At 36.7% G+C, this 16,368-nt stretch overlaps 1 protein-coding gene across 4 annotated transcripts; it reads left to right on the top strand.

Moving 5' to 3' along the window:
- Positions 1 to 1,600: 1,600 nt before the first annotated feature.
- LOC130407211 (putative helicase mov-10-B.2) lies at positions 1,601 to 13,940 on the top strand. 4 transcript variants are annotated; one of them, XM_056729948.1, is made up of 23 exons: positions 1,601 to 1,758; positions 3,299 to 3,398; positions 3,478 to 3,593; positions 4,905 to 5,101; positions 5,208 to 5,446; positions 5,567 to 5,813; positions 6,186 to 6,320; positions 6,942 to 7,104; positions 7,202 to 7,356; positions 7,432 to 7,605; positions 9,291 to 9,438; positions 9,521 to 9,688; positions 9,858 to 9,955; positions 10,083 to 10,180; positions 10,388 to 10,486; positions 10,629 to 10,734; positions 10,896 to 11,013; positions 11,103 to 11,294; positions 11,679 to 11,750; positions 11,854 to 11,979; positions 12,162 to 12,250; positions 12,352 to 12,467; positions 12,806 to 13,940. In XM_056729948.1, the coding sequence occupies exons 2-23, from the start codon at positions 3,380 to 3,382 to the stop codon at positions 12,865 to 12,867; spliced, it is 2,937 nt and encodes a 978-aa protein (XP_056585926.1). In that variant the 5' UTR covers positions 1,601 to 1,758; positions 3,299 to 3,379; the 3' UTR covers positions 12,868 to 13,940. The 4 variants fall into 4 exon arrangements, with proteins under 4 accessions (XP_056585926.1, XP_056585924.1, XP_056585923.1 ...); XM_056729946.1 differs by lacking the exon at positions 1,601 to 1,758 and adding an exon at positions 2,976 to 3,012 and having other exon boundaries at positions 3,494 to 3,593; XM_056729945.1 differs by lacking the exon at positions 1,601 to 1,758 and having other exon boundaries at positions 3,080 to 3,398; positions 3,494 to 3,593.
- The last annotated feature ends 2,428 nt before the right edge of the window (positions 13,941 to 16,368 follow it).

Below are 16,368 nucleotides of genomic sequence, written 5' to 3'. Positions count from 1 at the left end.
GGAAGTGGAAGAAGTCTTAGTGGCGGCGCGCAACTTTAGAAAGCGATCTGGAGGTGGACTGTGAAGTTACTTGTGATTAGTTACCTTTGTTATTAAACGTAGAATCATGGATTTATTAAAATGTTGCACGAAGCATACAGCCCTTATTTCACTACTGTTTAGAACATGGTTACCGTAGTAAAATCCATGGGTTTGCCAATTATCAATACCCAAAAACAAGTGATTACTTTTTTTACAAAAAACTATAAGCTTCGCAAGGTAGTCGGTTACCGGTGAGGAAACATACATAGAGATCATGTTTTTGTCTCGATACATAATAGAATTCAAACAGAACATTTACATAATTTAAGTATTTTTGATGCTTTGAAAGCGACGAGCATTGCATTATATTATACATTTGTTTCTGACGTTGTGCAATATACTGGATCGAACCAATCGCCATGTTCTTACCACTGAGACACAGGAAATCTTATTAAAGCATAAAAATACTTTTGTGCCAGACAATATGATTAACATGAAAATATTCCTAACGAAGGACAGCATGAATCGAAGTGAAATTATGTTGGTCATAAAATCAAAACAAACATGTAGATATAGTTTCAAACTTATGTGACCTCCTTCTGCAGAACACAAAATATATTTTGAAGAATGTTGATAACCAGAATACATTGCCCTTATTGTATAATAATAATTAGAATAATTAATATGGTTATTATTAGTTTTAGAAGTAATAGTAGCCTTCCATGTTAAGGACACCACACATTTCTCAAAATGTATATATTTTGTATAACAGAAATTAAATGACATAAGGGTCTGTATTCCTGTTAAACACTTTTCAGATTATTTTGGGACATATAAAACATCAGGTGAATGACTTCTGTCATATATCCCTAAATTTGGAAACTTTGCTTTTGCCATAGATGAAGCTCCTCTCTCCAGCAAGTGGGTCAGCATCTCCACGTCGTAAATGTCGCTGGATATCCCTAATTGGGCTGTTTTTGTGTTGTCAATAAATCCAAATAGTCCATTTCTACACAGGATTTTTTTGAGTGTCTTTAGACTAATAGTTATCCTGTGTTTGACACTTAAATATATAAAGGATCTCTTTATAAGGTAGACTCAAGCCAAAGTAATATTGAATTAAATCAAATCAGTCCATATCATATGATAAGGAATAAACAATCTGCGCTTAACAGTTTTAACACATAAGGGTAAACAGAGAGAGAGAAAGACAGAGTTACTAGACAGTATTCTGTACAATGTATTTAAACACTGGTTCCTTTTATTCATTTACATAATTGACCGCATTTGAGGAAAATAACAACACTACTTGTTAAGAATGTAAATGAATAGTAGATGTTTCTAAAAATGTAAGGTTATGCAAAAAGACTAGCCGGGCTCCGTACATTTCAATCCAAACTGTAGCAAGAAAACCCGTTTAATAACAAAGGTAACTAATCACAAGTAACTTCACCGTCCACCTCCAGATCGCTTTCTAAAGTTGCGCGCCGCCACTAAGACTTCTTCCACTTCCAGGTCACGGACCTGTCGATCAAAATCTGACTAGCCAATGAGAGTAAAGCACTGTTAACTCCCGCCCACGCGAGAGGTTTGTGCCAAAAGTCCGAACGTAACTTTTTGCAGCGTAAACGAAAAATAATGAAGCGCAAACGAAATCTCGGGCATCGTATTCATAAACAATGATTTTCGAAAAGGATCATTAGAAAACATTTGATGATGAATGCAGTTTGTTTGAAAGTATGTTAAAAGTTTGCAATTTGAGTTCATTTTTTTCGTTTTCAAAGTGTATTTCTTCTTTCGTGTTGTTTATTTTTGTTTGGGTTTTTTTATTTCGCGTTCGTACTTATTGGCACAAAAGGAATCCCATAAGCAACGCGCTGCAAATACTTGCAACACAAACAAACACAGAAACGCGCTGCAAATACTCGCAACACAAACAAACACAGAAACGCGCTGCAAATTCTCACAACACAAACAAACACAGAAACGCGCTGCAAACAGCACGGACGACAACAGAAGTGTTTCCGTGGGACCCCAAAAACTGAAGCACCTGATTGGGACGCGCTTCACTTTGACTGTTCAAATTCGTTAGTGGAGTTGTCAGCCACACTGACTATGTCGACTAGAATAAGTTTTTAATCATTTTTTTAAACCTTTATACTTTTATATAGTGACACTTGTTTAAGTAAGATGAGCAGTTACTACGTCTCATCGTTTTTGTTAAACTGTTCAAATCGACAGGCTAATAATATCCTACAGACGTACGTTAAGAAAGTTAAAATAAAGTTATCTTCAATGTGGCTGACAACTCCACTAACGAATTCGAACAGTCAAAGTGAAGCGCGTCCCAATCAGGTGCTTCAGTTTTTGCGGTCCCCTGGAAACACTTCCGTTGTCGTCTGTGCAGTTTGCAGTGCGTTTCTGAGTTTGTTTGTGTTGCTAGGATTTGCAGCGCGTTTCTGTGTTTGTTTGTGTTGGGAGTATATGCAGCGCGTTTCTGTGTTTGATTGTGTTTCGAGTATTTGCAGGGCATGTGTCGTCAAACTTATCAAGATGCTTTCTGAATTTGCTTGTGTTTTTTGTGTTTGCATGTATTTTCTTCAGTTGCAGCGCAGTGACACCTAGCGGCCACCGTAGTTTTCTTCTGTTGCAGCGCATTGACACCTAGCGGCCACCGTAGTGTCACGTCGTTTGCAGACGGTCCCTAACCCTAACCAGTGTAACTGCTTGAGCGTATATGAGTTTCAGCGCATTAATGAATATTTAAACAAATCAACTGACATCTGTGTCGACTTCTACGTGTTAATATCTTACAAATAAGCCATATTGTATACATTTAAATGCATCCATTAAAGATCTTTTGACGTTATTCGCGACTGAATACCCGTCTAACATCCAACGTCGAACCAACATTACATTGGTGAACTGCCTTCATTTGTTTTTCTCTAGTCTGGCACAACCTGTTGCCCATGGTCAGGTTTAAGCACACCTGTGAGTCAAACATAAGACAAAGAATATCTGTCAAAGAGCGAAAATGTCTTTATTCCAGCGGTGGGTGTGGCCTCGCTGACCGTAATCTATTAAGTTTCGTTTCGTGCTTGTTCCGCAGAAACAAGTAATTTACGTGACGTGTTGACTTTATAGGCGGGTGAGGGAGATAACCCGTGTTTCTGTCCCCGGACTCATTAAATTACCATTAAGTGTTTGGCATCGTAGTGTAGAAGAATGAGTAGGAGAAGGAGGAATAATCAGCTGTCTTTTTCCGATGTGCGTGCAGTTGGATTGGATTTTATAGAGCTGCTGGAGGAAACAAACAGAAGGTCTATTACTGAAAGAGCCGTGCTCAAAAACATTTACAATGAAGAGTTTCGGCACAGGTAACACCGCCATTTAAGTGGTAGATAGTGTAGGCCTATATTAAATACTACAGATACTGTCACTTAGGTGCATAATCAGTTATTTATTTTCGCAGAGAGGGTGTAAAAGATCCGAACTTCTTTAAGATCATCCATGTTTTGCAGAGCTGCAACAACGCGCGTGTCGCTAGAGGGCGCGTTTACTTCAACTCCAACGTAAGAAAACTGAAACGTTAGCCGTTATTTACCAGTTTATTTGCATTATTCTCAGTACTTAATGTGTCATTGAGTGATTATGAGCTTCTATGAAATGTTTAGGTTAAAGTTATCGGTTTTAACGATGATGTGGAGCCGATTCAGTGTCGCATATATTTGTTTATAAATTTTGCAAAGCAAATTGTGCAAAAAAATTGCCAAAGAAAAATAACGAATCGCAAAATAAAAATTAGCGTTTGAGGGTCCAAAAATAGTTGCTAAATAGCACTGAGAGATAAAATATTTGTCATCAATGATTATGAAACACATATTTTCCTTCTCTAGATCTTTAGCATATTACAGATGAACTGTACTTGTGCTATCTGGGCATACACTTCACCCTTTTAAACTTGTCTTGCTTTTTGGTAAATTGTTAATACGGTAAAATAATGACGAAGTGGTACCTGGATAGTCTCTGATTTGTTTAATTTAAAGTATAGATTATTATTGCTATAGATACTTTTTTGCCCGTATTGACTTTTAGCTTTTTTCACAATTATGCAATGGGTGCACATTGCACTTTTGTGTCACTATAGTTTCTGTTTACTCGAGATTGCAAAGTGTTGGTTTGAAAGACTAAAAAATATATAAAAGAGTTTAAACACTGCAATGTATCTTAGCAACTGTATGGATTTGAGTCAAAAGTCTTATTTCACAAATGCTTGTTTTCTACATCAATAATTAAGTATGTGCTTTGGTTTTGTTGAATTCTGTGCTACGTTATTACTACTCCGATTTTTATTTTTGTAAATGTAAAGGGAAAATTTAGCTAAATATTCTTCTCACTAGAACTGAAATAGGATACTTACACACATTTTGGCATAATTTATAAATTCATGTACAGTATGTTACTGATGACAGTCTTAGGGGCACAACAACAAAATCTTTGTGAATGTGGGATCAAGACTGGCAGGAAAGAAAGCTGTGGTATGAGGACAAACAAGTTTCTGAATCAGGAAACTTATCAATCAAATATTGAATCGGTATGTTTTCATAATTTCTGTTTGCTGTCCAAACAAGATGGTTGAAAGATTAGGGTATTAACCAAGACTGAAGTATGATATATGGATTCATGCATACTGTTAGGATGATACAAAATGATTGTTATTAAAACATGATACGGTACTTCTTTTGCATCTCTTTTATAAAAAGAGTTAATTAACCTCAATAATGATAAACATTAAGTTTGTATATTAATGGGCTGAACAAGAACCATCTACTAAGATGTAATGAAGCAGTCAGCAAACACAATTTCTATCATGTTCCCATCAGATCCGAAGAACGTTTCATGACCAATGGATTAGACCCCCTCAGAAAAGGCAAAACCAAGATGCGCTTAGTTTGAGTAATAGTAGCTCACAAGCACCTCCTCGTGCCCAGGAGCCAACTTTTCGAGGACCAGAGGACGGAGTCAGAGGAAGACGAAAGCTTGCGAAAGACATCCTGCAGAGCCTTAACAGTACACACAGGTGAGCCCCATTCATTTTGCTCATTTTGAACTGTGTGTCATATTGCAGTAGACTTAACCGGTTATTTACTAAATAGCATCTGAGTTGTTGCTCTTCTCTTTCCCAGGTCTGAGTTTATAGCTGATAAGTATGGAGTTCGAGTGTCTTCAGAGATGCCGATTGAGGATGGCAAGATTCAGTTCTGTGTGGACAGAGCTGAAGTTCATGATCTGAAGATGTTTGTGGAGAACACGGGTCAGGATGTGGTGTATTTCACATACTACACAACCCTCCAATGGCTTCCGTATTTTACTCTGGAAGACACCAAGAAAGTCACACGCAACAATCCGCATCGTCTTGAACCACGTGAGTAGAGGCACCCTAACATCAGGCCAAATCTGTTACTTTGAATGAATGTCATATTGTTTTGTTTGGAGATTACATGTGGTAACATGACCTGTTAAAAATTACTTTTTTGTTTGTTAGGTGAGAAGTATGAGGTGATTGTGAGGTTTAAGTCCAGTCATGTGGGAGTTTATTTAGCTATTCTGGCATTTGAATTTAAGGACAGTCAAGCCACCTCCCGTCCCTTCCACATTGTGCGCTTCATTGAAGCTGTGTACAGGACTAAGCTTGCATCTTTACTAGCCCCGACCGAGCCATTTAAACCCATAAGGCTCGACACCTTCGAACCAGAAAACTGCAGAGTGGATGAGGGTGTTCGACCTGAGGAGTGCGTGAATTTATTTAAAGTTACTATAATAATAATGATTTATAATAATATATGATGACTTTATATATAATAATATTTACAAATTAATAAAAATAACTATAATCAAATAATTATTAGAATTATCCTATAAAAAAATATGACTAATACAATTACATAAAATATTAAATATAAGTAAAATATGACTAGTTGTCATTTTTGTTATTATAAAAAAATTGCAATATTACTTTACAATATTATTAATAATCAAAATACTTAAATAATTAATAAAAATTTGTGTTTTTGATCTCTGTTGGAATGAAACATCACTTCAAATGTCAGTTACACATGATTATTTACAAATGTAATGTCTGTCTGTGTGTTTCTATCCTGTAGTTGTGTTCAGAACTTTCTTGAAACTGTTTTACCATTGGGTCATTACATTCCTCCCCCCCACATCCCCGAGCTGGCCAAGCTCCTGAAGGACAACTGTGCTTCTCCAACTCTTAAAGGAAAGTTTCAAGAACCTCAGTAAGTGTGCTTTAACCTCCAATCCTGCCATTTATAATCAGTCTGATATCAGTTTTTAGTGCTATATAGTATATGACAGTGAGTTCCGACTAGTGACACACCAAACCAGTTGTTATTCTTTATTAAGATATTTTTTTCACATTTTAGACTAGTATACCCAAAAAAAGTATGCAAGAACAGAAATGCGATAGTCGTGACCTAATATATGGTTGTATGGTTCTAAATCACTTTTTATATTTTGTACAATTTGTGTGATAGTTTACCCAAAAAAATAAATTCTGTTATCATTTACTCGCACATTTTTCTTTTCAAAACTGCATATTTTCTTTCTTCTGCAGAACACAAAAAGGAAGATCTTTTGAAGAATGTTGGTAACCCAACAATGGACGTACCCATTGACTTGCATTGGTTTTGTGTCCATACAATAGAAGTGAATGGGTACAAACATTCTTCAAAATATCTTCCTTTTTGTGTTCTGCAGAAGAAAGAAAACCATGCATTTTTGAAAAGAAAAATGTGCGAGTAAATGATAACAGAATTATTATTCTTTGGGGGGTACTATCACTTTAATATTTGAACATTCATAGACATGATTGTGTCCTTTTATTTGATTGTCTCTAGGTCATTACTGCAGAGTAAGCTGGAGTTTCAAAACTATGCAGAACGCTTTGACCTTCTGCTGTACCTGGAGGAATGTCAGATGCATGTGGACATTAAGAGATATAACAAAGACAAAATCACCCTAGTGAGAGACAAATGTGACAAAAGACTGATGGTGTTAAACGTGAGTCAAACAGATACGATTTTTGTTAAACCATTTCAAGAATCACAGAGAGAGACTTAATGCGCAAAGATATGTTTTTAAATCTCTTGTGCTGAAGCTTCCTGGTGTATCGGAGAATCGTCCATCAGTTCTGAGGGGAGATCATCTGATTCTAACCAAGAGTGAAGAAATCCATGCATCAAGTGTAACAAAATACAAGGGCTTTGTCCATAAAGTAGAACTGGACAAGGTCAAACTGGGCTTCTCAAGATGGTATGAAATGATTCCATAAGGCATAATGAGTTAAATCAATCAAATAAATGTCCTTTTTTTTGTATGTGTGTTAAGGTTCCTTGATAATTTCATAGAGAAGATGAAATTCCGTGTAGAGTTCACGGTTAATCGTATACCAATCAGACTGGGTCACAGAGCTGTTCACATGGCGGTCCAGCACAACCTCAAAGATGTGTTATTCCCTGTGGGATCAAGGGACATGTCCCCTTTGCCTCAACCTTCACTTCGGTAAGTAATCAGTATTACAATCAATTTCAATTAAATGTATGTTGGCCATGGCCGGCGCTAGTGGGGGGCTAAGGGGGCTGAAGTCGCAAAAGTTTTCAGTAAAGCCGTGAATGTTTTATTACCATGCCGTGTACGATTCACTTAGGGGGCGTTTACATTTTGCATCTTTTGCACATCTGCAGCTCCTGTAGCGTTGTGAGTAAGACATGTGACAAGTAATATTGATGCAACATAATTGCAAGATCGAATACACCTTTTGCCAAACTACATTCACATCACATCTCATATCACACCGGCATTTATTTTCAACAAAATGAAGAAAATATTTGAGTGGCCAACAGGTGTTTAATATTAAAGTGTATGGTGAGGTTAAGGGCAGTAGAGAGGATAATTTTAATACACATAATCATTTACACTTATTATTATTGTATAATGTACAACATTACTTGTTTACCTTGCTATGTCGAGACGGTCTGAAGTTGAATTTATATGAGCTTGTCAATTTCAATCTAATTAAGGTGGCCAAACAAAAGAAAGAAAGAAGGTGAGATTTAAGTTATATTTTATAACTTAAATTTTAATTTTTTTTAGTGAAAAGACAGAGAAGCTTAGGTTTGAGACAGGGGAGTGGGACCAGCAAAAGACACTAGAGATGGGATTCAAACTCAGATCGGGCTGCCAGGGCTATTGGCGCCAATGCTTTTTTTGCCCTCGTTCTGGCACTCGGGAGTTTGTGCTACCTTGGGGTCTGTCGTTACTATTTGAGCGCGATTGACGCTCATAAACATTTAAATAACATACCCGTGTAAACAACCGATGTCCAGTAGTGCGTAAACGCGGTTGGGAACAGACGGAGGTGACCCCTTTAAAGTTTTTGCATATGGGCCCGGACCTGACTTGCTACGCCACTGTATGCACTCTGGGCTAAGCCCCGGGTATCCACTCACCTTAGAACTGCCCCTGATGTTGGCTACAACCAATGCAAGACAGCTCTTTAATGTTGAAAACTGCATTTTTCCATTGGTTAATTGTTCATTCATACATCATTATTCAATCATTATCTGTCAGGGTTTCGGCAGGGAGAAGAACCCAGATGCACGCAGATGGTGGTAGTTAAACAGATATTTATTATAACAGACACTTTTACAAAAGGCAAAACAAATCCCACGAGGGGGAAAACAAGACAGGATAAACTATAAATGACAACAAGGACACGGACTAACTAGACTAGGAAAACAAACACTTAGTACAACCACTAAACTACACTTACTTGACACAAGGTTAACCGGATCTTGGCAAGACAAGGCACAATACATACAAGGTACAAGGTACAAGGTACAGGGTACAAGGTACAAGGTACAAGCACAGTACAATGAACACAAGGCTTATTTAAAGGGGAGACAAACAAAGGATCATTATCAAGGAAGAGATGATGGGTGTTAAACACTCAGGGAAAGCTAATGAGACGAAAGGGCGGGAAACACCGACGAGACACGAGAAAGCACATGGCAAGCCAAAATATAAACAAAGCCATGTCTTTCTCACACAAAACCCAAGGCTCTGCCATGACTGCACCGCAAGACCAAGAATAAACATGACATGATGGTGGAATCATGACAATTATCATATTAAACATGTTTGAAAGAAAACAGTAAGAAGCATTTCATTTGTTTTTGTTTGTGTAGCCTCTTCGATTCAAAGCTGGAGTTTAATCATGAACAGTACAGTGCAGTATGCAACATTGTGGAAGGTGTGTCCAAACCAGCACCATACTTGGTGTTTGGACCCCCTGGAACTGGCAAAACTGTCACCATAGTGGAGGCCATCAAACAGGTCAGTACACCAAGCAAAGCTGCATGAATATGGTTGTATTGTCATTACATTACGTTTATGGTATAAATGTTAAAACTCTCAGGTGGAGAAGAATATGGCCGATGCTTTTATTCTAGCGTGTGCTCCATCTAACAGTGCCGCTGATCAACTGTGTGAAAAACTGATCAGCAGCCAACATGTCGACAAAGGGAAAATCTACAGAATCTACGCCAGTTCACGCAACCCTAAAGACGTCCCTGTACATCTAGTGGTCGGTGTCTTTGTGATTATGTTTATGAAGACATAACAATTTTTATGCAATGACTATTTAACTCTAAAATAAGAAGCATTTGTTTAATCTAACCAAAATGTGTTATACAAAAATAGCAAGACTGCACATGAGATTGTGAATTAATCAACATTTTTTTGTGTGTATTAAGAATAACAGCAATGTGGAGGGAGATACGGTTGTTTACCCATGTAAAGAAGATCTAATGTCCTATAAGATCCTGGTCTGTACTCTGGTCACTGCAGGCAGGTAAAGAGCTTAAACATGTACAACCACAATAGATTCACACTCTCTCACACATACACACAACAGTAAAGGTTATGTGTGTGTGTGTATGTGTGTGTGTGTGTGTGTGTGTGTGTGTGTGTGTTGGTAGGCTGGTCAGTGGAGGTGTTCCTGTGGGTCATTTCTCTCATATCTTTGTGGACGAAGCTGGACATGCTGTGGAGTCAGAGACCATCATCAGTGTGGCAGGTTCTCAACCACTCAGACCTTCACTTTTGTTTCCCTGTTTCTAATGTGTATTACTATAAACACATCACTTTGTCACACTGAAACAGATGTGACAAAAATGTGAGAAGTTATGTTTTTAATAACTTAACTATTAATGAGATTCAAATGCATTCCAATCTCATGGTGTGTGTTTGTGTATAAATTAATGCATGTCTTGCATCTGTAAAGGGCTACTGAACGCTGAGACTGGACAGCTTGTTTTGGCGGGAGATCCAAGGCAATTGGGTCCAATTCTCAGATCTCCTCTTGCTATAAATCATGGACTAGGTGATATAAACATACACCAAAAGCTGTAATATACATATTGGACCAAATAAAGAGCACAGTAGCGTTCAAAGGACTAATTTACCCCAAAATTGACATCCTGTCATTTACTTCCCAAATGTCATCTTATTGGAATCTCCTGAAGATGTGTCTTTGCTGCAAAGGCTGATGACCCAAAATGAACTTTATACTATGAAAGAGAACATGGAATATGACAAACGCTATGTCACCAAACTTCTACAAAATTATAGGTAGGACCAACCATGTAAATACACAAAATTGTATATGTCTGAATCAGTAGGCTCTACATAAAAACAGATCTGTTTAATTCTAATTCATTTCAATTCCATTATAAGTTGAAATGAAATAATTATTTAGGTTTTTGAACTGGTTTATGCTTGTCCGTCTGCAGGTCTCATCCATCCATTCTGAAAGTTCCTAATGAGTTGTTCTATGATGGACAGTTGGTGGCATGTGCAAATGAGTTTATCTCAAACCAATATTGCACTTGGGAGTATCTGCCCAAAAAAGTATGAAACTTTCTGAGTTTAGCCAATGTTGCTGAATCTGGCTGCTCTAATTATTCACACTTTTCATATCGTGTTTTCTAATGTTTCAGGGATTTCCTGTGATTTTCCATGGAGTGCCTGGGAAGGATGAGAGAGAGTCAAACAGCCCCTCATTCTTCAACACTTTTGAAATTGACATCATCATGAACTACCTGGAGAAGCTGCTCCTGACACAGGCCAAGAAGGGCATTTCCAAAATCTCCCCCAGAGAGATAGGAGTCATTGCTCCTTACCGAAAACAGGTGGAAACATATTTTAAGGGATAGTTCAGAAATGAAAATTCTGTCATAATTTACTTACCCTCAGGTTGTTCCAAACCTGAGATCTGTTTGGTTACTGACGTACTTCCAAATATCTTCCTTTGTGTTCAGCAAACCAAAGAAATGTTTACAGGTTTGGAACAACCTGAGGGTAAGTAAATTACAGAAATTTCATTTTTGGGTGAACTATACTGTAGTAAAATAATATGTAATGGAACCTTTGGGGCACCTAGGCAAAGATCTGTTTAACAAGCCATTCATGGCTGATGAGATCTGGCTCTCTGTTTAGGTCTGGGCTTTGGTGCAGCCCAGTCAATTTCTTTCATATCACACTTCACATTTTACTCTTGTGGTTTGATTTCTCAGGTGGAAAAGATCAGGCGGGCCATAAACGGACACGAGGAGATCCAGAAATGTATGAGCATTAATGACCTCAAGGTCAGTTTGAGTTTTAGCTCTGTTAACACACATCGCTTATATGGCTTTTCAACCATCAAAACAGGTGAAGGAATTCTCCAATTTATGTTTGGTGTATGTGCAGGTTGGTTCAGTCGAAGAGTTTCAAGGCCAGGAGAGGAAAGTGATCATTGTATCAGCGGTCCGGAGTAGTGGGAAGTATATCAGTTTGGATGAAACGTTCAACATTGGGTTTCTTAAGAATGAGAAGGTAGGCATGAGAAAAAAACTTACAAGAGAAATCAAAGAAACAACATTTTGACTAGGAAATGTATTTGTCACGTCTAGTCTAATAGAAATAATTGGTTCGTTTTTTAGTGCATTTGGACATTTCAGCTGATAATAGTGTTTGTTGTTTCTTATCAAGGATTTATCTTGTTTATATATTTTCAGAGATTTAATGTGGCTGTGACAAGGGCCAAAGCTCTTTTCATCATGGTGGGAAACCCCAATATTTTACGGACAGATGCAAACTGGGGCAGGTATGAATCCTTATAATTTAAATGCACATGAAATACAAATTCCTTGTCTAAATGATAATGCTATTTTGCATTGATGTTAATGCTGTTTGCATTTGTTTTAGGTTCATTGATTTCTGCACCGATCAGGGCGGTTACACTGGGTATCAGTTTTCCAATGTAGAAGGAATAGAAGAGATTGAAGAGCGTCTGCTTGCTCTGAATATCCAGGAGACCAATGGTAAGATTGCTAATCTCTGCAAAATGCTAATTTAAAAATGACAAAATTTGCAGGTAATGTTGAATATTAAACAATTAGCGTTAATGTGACCTGACAAATATATGTACTAGCAACCCCTCTTATTTTTCAGATTTTCATTTTAAACATACATGATTATTTCATACAGACATTTCATTTAACAAACATGAAATTATACAAAAAGTCAGATATTGAAAAAAGGGGTTGCAACCTCTGTTCTGTAGGTGATTTTATATTTTGAAATGCTGAGTTTAAAAATTGTGAGTTGAAAGAACTTTTTAAGCATAGCTAAAATGCGTATATTGTGTTTTGCCCTCTAGTGGAAACAGAGGAGAGCATGGTCCAGCAGCACCTGAGTCCCGAATGGAGACATGAACACTAGCAAAGTGTCAGAATTTCTCCATTCCACCCCCTTTTTACCCTATCCTCTACTAAAGCTTTCATGAATGTGCACTTAAAGATGTGATATTGATATGTACTGAAAGAAATGATGTTCAGCTGTTTCTAGTTTCTGTCTTAGTAAAGATTTTATCAGATTTCATTTGATTTTAGGGTTTTTAAGAATTTACAGAAAATATTAGGACACAGACAGTAGAGACAAGAAGAAATAAAATGAAGAATGATACAGAAAGAGAAAAATGATATGAAAACAAAAAGTGTGTGAAAAATGTGCAATATCACAGGATTTACATTACAAACTGTAAAAAAATGAAGTATCCTATTATTGAACTATTATATTTATACATGATTTACTCTGTATAATTATTGTGTTTTCATAATTAAAAAAATCATTATAAAAAATAAGAGACCCCTTCAGAGAAAAACTTTACTACTTATAGGTATGTGTTTCAAATTATAATTTTTGTTTCATTTTTGAAATCCTAACAACATTTCTTCCAAATTTAAAATAAAAATATTTTTTGCTGTTTGCCTTTATTTGCAGAAAATGAAAATTGAAGAAACAGGTCAATATAACAAAAGAGATGCTCTGTATTTTTTTTCAGACCTCGAATACTGGAAAGAAAACAAGTTAATTTCACTTTTAAACAGTAATATTTCTACATAGGAAAATTCTAAATGTAATTTTTATGTGATAACCTGAATTTTTATCACAGTTTTCATGTGTCTTGTCATTCTGTCAGTCTTTCACATTGCCGTAAGATGACTTTGTCACTCATGAGGTTTGATTTTGTTGAAATTTAACAAACACTAGACTGGAATGGACACAATACAATCTGGAAATGCTGATTTGAAGTGAAACTTTGCAATGGTCTCTTCATTTTCATACATAGATGTGTATTCACATACAACTCTTCTCTTTTGGTATGTAAGTAATAAACCGCTGCTGTGCATCTCTTTTTAATTGCTGTGTAAGACATATATATTGTTGTAGCTTTTTGGGTACTCCACTGAAACACTTGTCACTGCATCTTTAATAAAATTTTGATAAAACTGTTTCAGTTTTCCTATGGCTCAGTGGTAAGAGCATTGTGGTAGGTTGTTGGTTCGATCCCACGGGATTGCACATACCTATGTATAAATGTATTAGATAATGCAATAACAGTCGCTTTGGATAAAAGATTCAGCCATGCATAAAAACGTAAATGTAAATGTTTGGGATCCAACAGGAGATCTATTACTGAGAAAGAAGAGCTCAGAGACATTTACTTTAACAAGTTTCAAAACAGGTGCTGTATTGTTCTACTCTGAAGGCCTACTGTTTTTCTTTATATATATTTACACATAAACAGCGTATTAAATGATGATGGTTCTGTTAAATAAATGAATCCAGGGACGGAGTCAGTGATCCAAGCTTCAGTAGTGTCATGTGTGCCTTAAGTAAAACCAAAGACGCCCGCATTACTAAAGATGGACGCATTTACTTCAACACTCGGGTAAAACATTACATCACATATCTTTATGCTTCTCTCTTTGATATTCTTTTGGCTAATATTTATGCAACAATTATTTATTTTGTTCACAGTATAGGCTATTAACTGTTGGCTTGAAAAAAATGGTGTAGATTTGCATTAAGCATTATTTTTAGAAGTCTACTTTCTGTAGTGGTGAGATATGCTGAGATACATTATGTCAGAAAGCAACAGAACTAATGTGTTAACTTTTATTTTTAACAAAACTTTGGATCATCAATAAAACAGTTAAATCCCGTATTTTGTGTAAATTTGTAGTCTTTTTCTGTAATTCTACGATTTTTGACTGTAAAAAAACATTTAAAATCGGACATATACACAAACGTAAAATTATTATTATGTTTTTGACATAATACGAAGTGTAAAAACTGTAACAGAAAATTCTGAAAATTACGTTATTATACTGTTTACATACATACCAAAATGACTGAATTGACTGTGAGTGAGCAATTATTTATGTTTTATTATCTGAATGAAAGATATAATGTTGGATTAAAGGACGATTTATAGTTAATTAACACTTTTATATAAACCAAGTACTGACTAATGGTAGTTCCCCACCAACCCCTAATGATCCATATTTGGATCTGAAGTTTCAGGACTATGCAAAGCGTTTTGAATTACTGCTGTACCTGGAGGAGGATCAGATGGGTATGGACATGAAGAGATACAACAAAGATGATGTCCCTATGGAGAAGGACAGTCAAAATAAACAACTGCTTGTCTTGGAGGTATGTTGGGTTCTTAAGGTTTGTTATTAAAGCAATGATGTGACCCAAAGAACACATAAATCAACTTTGTGGATGAATCTGGACATGCTGTGGAGTCAGAGACCATCATCAGTGTAGCAGGTGGATGCTCTTTCTTTCTGATTCTCTCTTTCTCTCTCTCTCTCTCTCTCTCTCTCTCTCTCTCTCTCTCTCACACACACATACAATACTTTTCTATTTTCATTGCACTGCATTCTGCACTCTCTGTAAATCTGTAAACTGTAGATCTGCACTGAACTGAACTGTAGTGGGGTTATTTGTAACTGCATGCATGCTGTGTGTGCAGGTTTGCTGAATGCTGGGAATGTTGACTTATTTTATTGTGAAAATCCACTCCAAAAAGTGCAGTCAATCCTTAATTGGTCAACAAACTGTCTCCCTTTCAAACTTGCCTCAGCCACATCACTTCCTGTCTAAAATGGCAGCATACAGGAAGTGCAAACAGGTGCAACCACTCCCCATTCACCCCAGGGGGAGCCCTCAAGAACACAGCAGAACAAGGAATCATGAACATTATAAACAAATTAACATTGTAGTGTTTGATATGCAACATGTGTTATGAGCTACCTGTTATTAATATACTCTCTGTCTCTGATTCTCTCTCTCCGCAGGTCCCATCCATCTATTCTGAAAGTTCCTAATGAGTTGTTCAATGATGGGGAGTTGATGGCATGTGCAGAGGAGATCCGCTCAAACCAATTCTGTGCCTGGGAGCACAAGCCTAAAAGAGTATGAGCCATAATAAAGACAGCTGTTATAATGTATATGAAGAACAACAAGATTAGCTTTTATATAAATCTTTTGTGTTGGCATTTATATGCTTGCTTGTAGCTTCTAAAATGATCTGCAACTTTATCATTAAGTTGAATGAGGTATTATTGTGGCAAATCAGTCTTCCAACTCCAGAGTTCCAGATGCCAAGAGTTGAGCCAACAAAGTGAGATATTCAGAAATCATCTGAAGTCATCTAACCAATGCACATCTGACTCCAAACTTTATACAGAACGCTCAGGTTGTTTTTCACATTGTTCACCAATCGGTCTTTTTATTAGCCTGTCACCTTTTCTTTTGCCACTATTATATTTAATCCGGCCTACCTGGCCCTTCCTCTTTGCTCTCGCTACAGTTATATTTTTGCTTCCCAAAATTAAAAAGAAAAAAACAAACAAACATATGCTCTTT

This window comes from Triplophysa dalaica, chromosome 18 (assembly GCF_015846415.1).
Source record: "Triplophysa dalaica isolate WHDGS20190420 chromosome 18, ASM1584641v1, whole genome shotgun sequence".
NCBI classification, from domain to species: Eukaryota; Metazoa; Chordata; class Actinopteri; order Cypriniformes; family Nemacheilidae; genus Triplophysa; species Triplophysa dalaica.
This window is presented reverse-complemented; position numbering and strand designations above follow the sequence as displayed.